The sequence below is a fragment of the Triplophysa rosa genome, linkage group LG5, assembly GCF_024868665.1.
Source record: "Triplophysa rosa linkage group LG5, Trosa_1v2, whole genome shotgun sequence".
Classification (NCBI taxonomy): Eukaryota; Metazoa; Chordata; class Actinopteri; order Cypriniformes; family Nemacheilidae; genus Triplophysa; species Triplophysa rosa.
The window spans coordinates 14,686,779-14,698,575 of record NC_079894.1 but is presented as its reverse complement, the minus strand read 5'-3'; the positions used below and the strand labels follow the sequence as shown (position 1 = coordinate 14,698,575).

General features: G+C 37.6%; 1 protein-coding gene across 1 annotated transcript; it reads right to left on the bottom strand.

The window, feature by feature from the left end:
- Positions 1 to 326: 326 nt before the first annotated feature.
- Positions 327 to 5,115, bottom strand: gata6 (GATA binding protein 6). The gene is made up of 7 exons (XM_057334526.1): positions 5,052 to 5,115; positions 3,320 to 4,222; positions 2,390 to 2,556; positions 1,849 to 1,974; positions 1,595 to 1,682; positions 1,413 to 1,513; positions 327 to 1,110 (listed from the first exon to the last, which is right to left on the bottom strand). Exons 2-7 carry the CDS (start codon positions 4,167 to 4,169, stop codon positions 943 to 945), a joined length of 1,500 nt encoding a protein of 499 aa, XP_057190509.1. The 5' UTR covers positions 4,170 to 4,222; positions 5,052 to 5,115; the 3' UTR covers positions 327 to 942.
- Positions 5,116 to 11,797: the final 6,682 nt, after the last annotated feature.

Here is an 11,797-nt window from a genome sequence, read left to right as displayed (position 1 = left end):
TCCTGAGTGCTGTTTGTTCTAACAGAAATATATTGTATTTATGCTTATTGTAGTTTTTTTATTTTTAATTGAATCTTTACTCAAATTAGAATTTTTCCCCCATGCAGGTCTACACATCCAAAACTGTGCAGAATTATTTTCTGAACTATGAATGAATTTACTTGATTAGACCATTTCAATCAAACGTGTAATCAAACAAGACACTACAAGCCTCACATGAGTTCCTGTGATCTTTGATACCCTGTATTAAACCATCACAAAACAGTTCAATCTGATAAGAGCTTTTTTCTTTTCTTTTTTCTTTTTTTTCATAAAGGTGTGCAGTGAGCGGCATCCACACTGTGATGACATCACGCTAAAAACAAAAGGCTTCAGTTCTAATCTATTTGACATTATCTTTATTGACAAATAAATGCATTGTCTGAACAACAGTAGCTTTATAAATATGTTGGCATTCATCAACAAGAAGACCTTGATACTTTATCTTCAATTCCAGTTTCATAAAAGATCAACCGTTTTATTCTCCTCATATCAGCGCAATCTGTACAAAGACATTGACTTTTCAAATGGGCAAAGTATCCGTTTGCATTAATTTATACAAATCTACCTTCAAAGAATAACTTTTGATCCACTTACTCCTTTGAGCAACGCTCATGCGGGTATGGCCTGAAGCCATTTTAAAGCTGACTCTCTCCCTTGTGTTGTCCTTTAGTGCAGAGTGGTGCTGATAATCTCCATTATGGACGTCCAGTCAGAGTATTCCACGGGTGAATCAAACATTGGAGTATTTGGAACAGGTATCTGGTCAAAGATCGTTAGCGCGCCAAAAATGGATGACAACCCCCACACCCTGCTCGAACCAGCCATTTTAAGGACAACGGCAAAGTGACGCTCAGATGAGCTGAAGGACGGCACATGGCTCTCGTCCCATAATGCCATGGTTCAGGCCAAGGCCATAGGGCACCAAGTGTCCCCTCTCACAGAGGTTGCCACGTCAGCTGTGGACGTCAAGCCTACATTCGTGTAGAGACTCTCATGGCCTGGGTATTTTACCATGGAGCCTGTCGTGCCTGGAACATCAACTTGGCCCACCAGTGATGAAGAGTTGACCTGGATCAGACAAGAGTGTTAGCAACATGTCTTTTACTGCAACAAAATTGCCATTTTGCTACACAGGCCCATGTCTCATTAAAATGTTAAAGTAGTGTAAGGTTATATGAAATGCAAGTGTATAACTTTTTAAACAGCATTCAAAATTATGATAAATAATGCATTTTTAGCAGTAAAATTTGACCTATTGTTTAATGCTGAAATTTCATTTTTCTACGCATTGATCGCTTTTTAGTACTTGAGTGAACTTTAATGTAGGGCAAATGTAGCCTTTCAAAAGAGAAAAGATCCCAATAACTTACCGATGTTACAGGCACCTGCGTTGATGAAGGACTGTTCTTTGTGCACTCCTCTGAATTAGAGGACGAGGAGGAAGTTGGAGTCATGGGGACAGAACTGCTTCCTGTGAAACATTTTAATGAGTTATTTGACCTTGAATCTACCAAAATGAAACTTGTTGTGTGGAGTGTGTGTTATGACATACCAGATGATCCCTTTGTTTTGCTCAGGGTTTTGGGTTTTCTTTTCCTTGTCTGAATACCTTCTTTCTTCATGGCAAGGGGTCGAGGGACCTGACCAAAACATATTTTGAATTATTGCATTGATTATACAAAATATAGAACATTTCCAAGTAATTTTCCAAAAAATAATTAACATTTGGAATTTAATGCAGTATGCTTGCTAGTTTTATGTAAGATGTCATCCTAATTTTTGTGTGGAAGGTGTGATGTAACATACCCCGTGTAATTTTGTGTAAAGTCCACACGCGTTGCACACTGGCTCTCCCTCTGCGTTTCTGCGCCACAGGGTTGTAGTGCTGGTTTGGCAGTTGGCGCAAGATAGACCAATCCGTCTTGAAGATGACTTTAGAAAAATGAGGAATTAACAACGCAGTTAATTACCAATAATGAGAAACAAAAAACTGTCAAACATGTAACCAAAAATAATTATTGGCTGAAAAATGTTAAATGTATTGAATAATAGGCCTATTTTATGTTTGCGTAAATTCGTAGGCTAATGTCATTTTTATTGAATGGCCGATAATTGTACGACGTTCAGATTAGTCAACGTATTTATTTATTTTATATAAGAAGATGCATGCTCTTTTGTGCCCTAAACGATTAATGACAATTCCTGTAAGTAAACTTGCATAGCCAATAAAACAGCGTTTTTTATGGGAGTAGACCTGTGAAGATGTTCCGAGATAACCTCTGGCTATTGTTTGAAACAAATAGGCAGGAAATTGAGTGGTTAAGTAGCTCGTCGAGCCGGTGCTCACCATACGCTTCTGAGGTTTAATTAATGGTCGGCTGAGTCCATTCATTTTGCTGTACAGACCGCAGGCGTTACAGAGAAAGTGACCCGTGCCGTCGCGTCTCCACAGCGGGGTGGACATAGCGCCGCAGTTGACGCACTCGCGACTCTCCACCATATCGTCCAGAAAATCTAAGAGACAGAAACACAGACAGTTCGACTATATCAACATTACATTTACCATCACCAGTCACCAACGTCTGTGTGCCCGACTTGAAACTCATGTAGGAGACTAATGGCGTTAATGACAGACGCGATGTGTCTGCCAGCTTGAAATATGATTCCCCTCTCCTTTCTTATTTTTTTAACTCATAAAAACTGTACAATGTACAAAACAAAATTCTCACTGTTAGTGTATTTAACTAAATTCTGCATAATTCATATGATTCACACAATTCCTTTTGCATAGCTATAATTTATGTGATTATTTTGAGTTATTTAATTTATACTGGTAATTTATACTTTTTAAAGTTGAATATGAAAACTGAAATGCAAAGTTCTGGCTTTAATATTATTAATATCACAGATCCCAACAAAAATTAACATCATATATTTTATTTTATTTAAACATTTAATTTTATGAGTTTGCTTACTGAATATTTTTTTAACAAATGAGCATTAAACTGATTCTAACGTTTTACAAACTACACCACAATTTGGTTATGTATGCTATACCTTTTATACGATTTATATATATGTAAGCAATAAAAATGTAATTATTGCATTTTAACCCATAAAGAATAATCAGTGCAACAGTATTACTGAATAATTGTGTGTACTGTATGGTAATTTAATTGAAGTCAAGCAAAACGATTTCAAATATATAAATTGGATGGGGAACTAGTGCTTTTATTTTTAGTCAAAAAAGATAGTTTAACACTGTTAAATAACTTACCTCCGTTTGGTCCTCTGATGGACAGTGGTGCGCTTCTGGATTGCAGGGAATGAAGCATGGAGTTCTCAAAGGGTCCTGCTGGCCACGCCGCCGGTAACTGCGGTAGCTGCGATGCATAAGGAGAGTATGGACTGGTGTAAGATCCACTTATTGGTCGTAATGGATACTGGTCTCGACTGTTTACAGTCAGTGGATTGGTATAGCTGGTGTCCCTTGATGTGCCGTTATTCATCGGCGGACTAGGGGAGTAGTGGAATCGGTTGGATGTATGTGGACTTCCAGTGCTGTAAGACGGGCTCTCCGGGGCGGACTGTGACCAGACCGAATGACTGCTGACTGCATGGCTCGGCTGCGATGACACGCTGGGTTGTAGGTACGATAAACTCGGTATCATCGTCCCAACTCGAGATGTCGGAACATATACAGGCGAATTAGGGTTGGAGTGCATATAACCGGCCGATGGGGAGTCGTTATACCCGGCCTGACTCTGGGCCGCGGCGATGGCTAGAGTCTGATACATGTCGGTGGGATCCACAATTAGGCCTCCCTTGTGTGCCTCCCTGGTGTGTCCACCTGAGATGATGAGTTTGTTGCTTTGGTCTAGGTCCGTAAAGAGTGTAACGTCGTCTGAATTGGGCAGGGCGTTGTTGGGATGCCCAAAGTGCCCGTAGGAGTGTAAGGGCCTGCCCTCGGCGCGACGAGTTCCCACCGCCTCCAGGTGAGCCGGCGCCGGTGATCTCAACCGGTCCCTCCGGTCAGTGTTCAGGTAGCTCTGCTCAGTCGGAGACCCTGGGTTGCTGCTTGACACTTCGCGTTTGACCATAGACCAGCTATTATCACCCAGGTCCATCCAGGATCCCTTATATATCTCACAGCTCGTGGAAAATGGAGAGGCAGGGTGCACTGAAAATGAGAACATAAATTTAAAATAACTTCTGGGTGGTGGATTGTGGGATATAATGCATTAACAGCTCCAAAAATTTAAATAAGTAAACGAAAATAAAAACAACGGGGAACGAAAATGTAATGAAATAGGTAACACTTAAATGTCAAATTGTGGCACAGAAGAGATCTCAGAGCCCCAGGACAACAATTATTAACACAGATGCCAGATAACTTTGAAAACATAAAGACTTCCCTGAAACCGTTACAACAAAACTTATGATTTTTCTAGCATTTGTGCAGATATAAAAATACGAATTTATAAACGTATAAAGTGTTCACTTTTATCATGGAGTTGTATACTTTAGAAATCGCGTAATGCTCCGCTACAACCTACCCAAAACACATCATGCTTATAACATCAACGTTAAAATGTTTTATAATTGAAAGTTTAGCTGACGTGAATGACTGAACAGGATTCTGTTCCAAGTAATCACATGCGCGCGCACGCACGCAACCCATTCAGGGCATTACACTGATCTGAATCCATCCCGGTCTTGAACTCGTCCTCCTTCTTGATGCACTCTCATCATAATTATAAAAAACATACAGCGTAACAGATAGGAAACAAAACGTAATATGTCTTTGCAGAAAAGTGATAACCACTTGATAAGACCCACAACAGATAAGAGAAAGAGTGGGAGAGAGAGAGAAGGAGGCTGGGTAACAAAACAATACCCGAAATATTTCTTGTCAGCTGGCACCGAAGTCAGCACCAACATATGTTTAACAAGAAACAGGAAAGACATTTAAAAGAAAAACGGAACGTTTGGTAGAAAAAGTCACTGACCTACTACTGGTGGTTTGCCATTGGTGTGCGCAGGATCCAGCGGTTATGTGGTGGCAGGTCTTGGAGAACATTAGGAATGGAAGTTCTCCCTTCACTCGTGACGATGTTTAAGAGAGGAGGCGCCTCCTGTTGCTCCGAGACTCTGATTGGATTCCAGCTTGAGCAAACACATCTGCTCGATAGGGGTGCTGCTCTTCACTTTCCACCTTAGTTTTGATGTCCTTGATGCTCAGTGGAAAATGCAAGACCAAAGTATCTAAATGCGTTTTGAAGGGAACGTTTTTTAAACGCTTAAGTGGATTTTTATGGCAAACAAATATTTAATGACAACCAATAATTAATCAATTGTTTATAATGTATAGGCCTATGTAATCACTGGCCTTCGCCTTAAACATATGTAATCTATAGCCATTGTTTCAAACGTATTTTTTATACCGAGGTCGAATGTTTTCGTTGAAATTCAAATGCAATCTATTGAAGCTTTTTTATATTGAACGCTTTTTAATTTTAGAAATCATAATCCTATGATCTCTTTAATTGTATTTTGTGAGAAGGAAACATAACCTGATATAATAAAGTGTATTACGAAAACAGAGTGATGAAATCCCGTAGCCTACTCTTATATTGGATGTTGAGCATTGTCTATGCTATGCTAATGTGGGTCGTTGCTAATTAGTTCATCTAAGACGACGGGTCATCATTTAGGATTGTAAGGGACTACACAAACACTCAGCGGGCAATAGGCATTACTGAGTACTTCACTTTGAACAGGTGATAATTCATTCAAGCAGAATATACATTGTATTGTGACCTGATCAGGTGTTGGAAAATGTCAATTGGATTAATCATTCTAAAGTTCTAAAGGTCTCTTGACTCCTTTTACCAATGCATTGGAAAACCATCAAAATGATCTGAATTATTTTTAAGAAGCGTATTTTGTGTGTTTCTGATGTCAATTTAGTTAAAATCATTTTTATGCTAGCGTCTAAAATAAGAAACACGACAGCAAAAATAACAATAATAAAAAACCAGAAAAATAACAATGATAATTTATAATTGTTTCTTCAATGATTTTCTAAAGTTTTATGGACTGACAAAACAGTCAATTTTAGCATATTTTACATGCAAAGATTACATGATAGCAAAAAAAACATCGTTTTACAACGTTTATATTGTTTATTGTTAAGCCTATACTTCAATTTTTTTGAAGCATAACAATTTTAATTCACTCATTTCTTATTTGCTTGAAAAAAGGCCTGCAATGTAAATGAGAAATAAAAAATATAATCAATTTGCATTCGAGCATTTGCAGTAGGCTACGGACGCAATCCAGACAATTTCCATAGGAGTGTGTGAATACATGATCCGGGCGTCAGTCTGCTGTCTGTCCTGTAGTGATTTGACAGATGAGCTGTTCTCTGCAATGATGCGTGTCTGTCTGATAATAGAGATCGAAGGATACTTATAGACAGAGAAATTGAATCGTCTGCTCTCTTCACAACCAGAGATCATTTGAAATAATTTTGTTAAAAAAATACAAATCACAAATTTAGGAGATTGGAATTTAGGATATTTTAATTATTGTCATTTATTTAGACGATGAAATCTAGGCCTAATACTAACCTATATGTACCACAATAATATATGAACAGATAGCCTGTATAATGTTTTAGCTATGTTAAAATAAATAAACAATTATATTAATTTAGAGTAATATTGTAATAACAGTAACTTGTTACATTTACAATTATTAACAACAATACAATTTAAATTCAACAATTTAAATTAAAAAGCAAAATGTAAAAATATTGTATTGCTAAGTTTATGTGCTTAATGGAGATGCTTATGCTTTTTTGTTCTTTTTAAATGACAAGTTATCAAAATAATTATTAAAATAAGGTACGGTTTTTATAAATGAACATACAACTTTATCAATGTGATGCAAAGCACAAAATATTACCTAAATAAACGGCGGTGATATACGCAATAGTCTATTTTTCGTGTAAATATTAAATATTTGAGATTTTGTAAGTATGGCTAAGTAAGTACAGTTTACAACTGTCACAAAATATATCAAGATTATCTCTACAGCCTGCTGTTTATTAGCTCATTATCTATAGGAAAACATTGTATACGAAAACAGGTCGCAGGTCGATAAACGTTCAAAAACTTAAATTGAAATCCCAGTTTAAGTTATTTACGGGAAAGCCAACTTTCCCACAATATTCATTACATTTTTACACTATTTTACTAAGCCATTCTGTAGTCTTTATCAGACTGTCTTATGTGTACTTTGACCCCACAAAGTAAAAACGAATTCAAGGAACACAACAGGAACACAATCAATGTTTGTGACAATAAAGTCTCTTAAACAGATAAAACAGCATGGATTAAATGCACATATTAAATATATTAGTGTTTTGTCTTGTAAATAAGCATTTGCATTATATAGCTATTTTACACATTAAACTAATTACTGTTCAAAATATCGATTTGTTAATTAATAATCACATCCCATTTTAAAATAATAGTTTGATTCCTATCCAGAAATATTTCTAATAATCACATCCAATTATAAAATAATAGTTTGATACCAATCCAGAAATATTTCTCATATCATCTCAAATGTCAATGGTGCCATTAGATTCGTTTTTTATCTCTATTCGAGATAAATTAGACACCTCAAGCAGAGTAAGGGAGGAATGTGTGTGACTGGTCAGTGTCATATTTGCTAATTGCTCATCATTGTAGACCTCAGGCAATGTTTCCTGTAGCCTAACCATTTGCTTTGTGTTGTACATCGCTAGAGTTGTTACCGCATGAATCATGATGAAATGATCAAAACCTCATTAGGTCTGGTCACATATTGTAAGATGGGGTGTTGGCTTTTCACTGGAAGAACAGTCACTACAAATGACATAACATAGTGAATACAATAGCACAGTGTTTTCTTCGGTTTTAAGATTGATTTATACCAAGTTCCCTGCAGTTTAGTAATTTACTGTCCATCCTATTTGTAAATTAAAATGGGACCTATTTACTTGCTTTATGACCGATGTGCTCACATTTTTATGCCTGGTACTATCATCTCCAGTTGAACTTAGAGCCAGACACTGTCACGTATTTAGAGAGATGGCTAGAGGAATACATGTTTCTGTTTGCAATAGTGGATGATTAAACAAGGTGTAAAAGCAACCTTTGTTTGTATGAGTGTTATGTGTGTGTGCGTGTGTATATGTGGGTGTGTGGGAGAGGCCTTCAATAGTAAACGTGTTAACAACCTTCTCACAGGCCTCTGGTCACACCCAGTTGGAGTCATGCGATTTAACACTGTCACAAATGTATTCCGGGATTTCTCTTACAGTTTTTAGTCTCAGTGATGACATTTATTTAAGCGCTGAACTGTAGAGGAAGTACAAAAAAGAATACTGTATTTCTGCTGAACCCTGTGTTAGCATGTATTTTTATTTATTGCATAAATTTACAATACTTGGACTTTGAACTTGTAGGTCCTCTCTGTATTCCCTGCAACTGTCGGGCATAGAACTTCCTGTGATGTGTCCAGGTGATGCTTGGTCATCTGTGCATCACTTTCCTGAAATAAAAAAGCATAGCTGTTCATTTACAGTATATACATACTGCATTTTTTTTTGCAATGAAAATTTTAAGATGGTAAATAAACAAATTTACAGACCTTGTAGTCGCTAAAGAAACATCATAGTGTAGGGCTGTGGTAGTAGTCAAATTTATTTCTATACCGCTTTTAACTTCCATTGTTTTAAAGGATCTGTACAGAAAATACAGTGTTAAACAAACAGAAAATACATTCTATGACCAAGATCACTTTTAAAAATGGAATAACTATAATAACTTCTAAATCTACAAGATATATTTACTGTACCATGGGCTTCTAGTCAATGAGAGCGGAGAGCAGTCAAGCACATCAGATGACCCATGAGATGAGATGAGCTGGGATTACAGATAAGAGCTCTCGTCATCAGACGTTTCAAGTGTTTAAGAAACGATTAAAGCTTCTGATAGTCTGTACTCTGTATACAGCAGATACAGTGATAATTGTGTTCAGAGAGATCTGCTTATATTTAAGATAACAAGTATGCTATTTTTACAAAATAAAAAAACAATTTCTTAACCCAACATAATTCATAACTGATGTACCATTATAGACACAAGCTATATTTACTCGAGCTGGGAAATTCAGGGACATCTTCCCCTTTAGTATGAATGCGTGAACACTGCCCAACATCTGTGTGTGTGGCTCACCTTTGAACCCTTCATGAGTAGCACAGAGTGAAATCAATATGTTTCAGGCACTACGTGTCTGTGTCCACTACTGAAACTGTTGTCCAAAAATAAAACATGATGAACCTGGTGTTCTTTGGGCCCTGTTGTTTTTTCCATACGCCGTCCAATCAGCCTCCATCCTGTTGGGCTGTGCCTGTGTTATGTCTGGGGGGGAAGGTCAGCTTTGTGGTACAGACTATGGTTTTCCCTGAATCAGCTGTTTCAGTGCCAGTGGATGTTATCTGGCTCTATTCTGACACTTGCTACATCACTGGGTGCCTGAGAGATGGCCACATCGAACATTTCTTTTTCGGGGACACTAGCGTCACATTATTTGATGTTACTGTGATCTGCAATATTCCGTTGTGTCAATGACAATGAGACTTTATTATCTTCATTATGCATAATTTATTTTCTGTTAAAAATAATCTGTGTGCTGATCATTTTCCAAAGTTGTTTCATACTGATCCTTTGGTCTCATCAGCTTCGGCTCCTCCAATAGGGCTCTCACTAAATCCTTGGTATTTCGAGTCTTATGGAACCCTTACCCTAACCCTAACTATCTAAACTAACTGTGATTCTTAAACTTGCCAAATAACACGGCTGCGTGATGACGTCCGACTCGAAACACCAAGGATTCAGTTAGAGCCCAACCAATAGTACTAGTTTGGGGAGGGCAGCTGACCAATGAGTAAAGGGGAGAGCGTTCAGAAATCAGTCATTATTTTATCAATAACATGCTTTTTCATAGTTTGAATGACATTTAAGATGAAATATTAAACGGCGTTGAGAAAAGTCACTTTAACAGTATCCTTCATTTCTGCACGAAACTGTTGTAACCCCTTCTGTTGTAACACATTCTATTTCTTTGTTTGCAGAACAAAGCTGGGCACGTTGGTCATGATAAGATCTCATGCTTGTCCAATGGAGTGAGGTCTCAAACATCGCCACTATGATATGAAAATGTTTTTCTGTCCTTTAACAACCATAAAAATCAAACTTGTCCTCACGACCTGCATGTACTCACAGAAAATCACAGAACCCTGGTGTTGCCTACTCACCGTACCATCGCACGTACCATGACCGCACACAATGGATCTGCAGTTTCTATTGCATGACCAGAGTTTGTTTGGGCAGAAAATACATATTGCAATTCTACATTCTCCAATTATGTTTTTATCAGGTCATCAAACAGTCAAACGGTGCTTATTCTTTCTGTACCAGTGCTGTACCAGGCACTGTTAGAGAAGGGCTCACTGTTTGCCTCTATATTTACTCATGGCGGCAATAAGAGTCTGCATTCGCTCCCTCCTTAGGAAAAAAGAAAAAAGAGTGATACTATCGAAAAACAATGTGTCACTCATTTCTCCCAGACTGATTGGTTTTTAATTTTTCTTCATTCAGCACTTGTTCCGTCATATTTCAATACAAGTGGCCAGACTGCTGTATTATCGGGTTTGATGTGTTTGTTTTTGAAAAGGCATCCAAGGTCTTGAAGAAGCGGAACTTCGGAAGGGGAGTCGTATCAGGCAGATCTGCTGTATGTATAATGCTAACATTGTGAGAGGCGTGGGAGATCAGACGTTTCTGCTGCACACAGATTTACAGCACTTCCATGTAATGTCTCTGTAGCACGTTTGCAGACCCTTAGAACTCCATCAACTCCACCAAGATTTTTAAAAAGAGTTTTGAGAATCAGATCCTTTATTCTTGCCAGTGTACGCAGCTCAAGAAGGGGAAGGCGGATTATCTTAAAGGGATAGTACACCCCAAAATAAAAAAATCTGTGATCATTTAGTAATTCTTCATTTTTATGTAATCTGCTCTTTTACATAAAAAACAAAGCATAAAGTGACCAGGACTCCAAAGAAGCACAAAAGTAGTCCATGATATTAAGCCATCATATCTTTTTGTGATAAACAGACTAAAATTTAAGTAAGCAATCATTATAAATCTTGCTTTCTGTCACAGTTCTTAAATTTCATTCATGCTTCAAGACGAAGGTGAAGGCGCTTTGTTTTGGGTTTTACATTAATGATGGTATTGCATGCCAACCTTCTGGTATATTCATTTCCAGTTCATAACATTTAAAATTATTGGATCATTTAAATGAAATGTTAAATTGTATATTTTTACAATAAATAAACAGAATCAATGTGTTTGATCCCTGTCTATCACAATGCTCTGGTGCCCACAAGAGCAGAGAAGTAAACGAGAAGTGAAGAACCAGCATGAACTGCTTCACCTACCCCATCAATGACCCCCTATAGTGTCCTAGACTTCATCTCTCCTGCCCATCAGATGCCCTCCATTATTACCCAACCTATGAGGTCTATTTGTTTTGATAGTCTGATACTGTAGACTGGGTCTCATTGGAGATTCGTGTTTCGGGGGAACGAGAAGACAACAAGATGTAAAGTTTGTGGAGAGAAGCAGGGGTTCTC

Excerpts from the sequence above, each read along its gene's own strand:
- gata6 (XM_057334526.1), bottom strand. The coding sequence starts at position 4,169 with ATGGACCTGGGTGATAATAGCTGGTCTATGGTCAAACGCGAAGTGTCA. Across the intron at positions 2,557-3,319 it reads CATCAGAGGACCAAACGGAG|ATTTTCTGGACGATATGGTG; the intron begins GTAAGTTATTTA and ends TCTGTCTCTTAG. Across the intron at positions 1,514-1,594 it reads CAAAACAAAGGGATCATCTG|GAAGCAGTTCTGTCCCCATG; the intron begins GTATGTCATAAC and ends AATGTTTCACAG.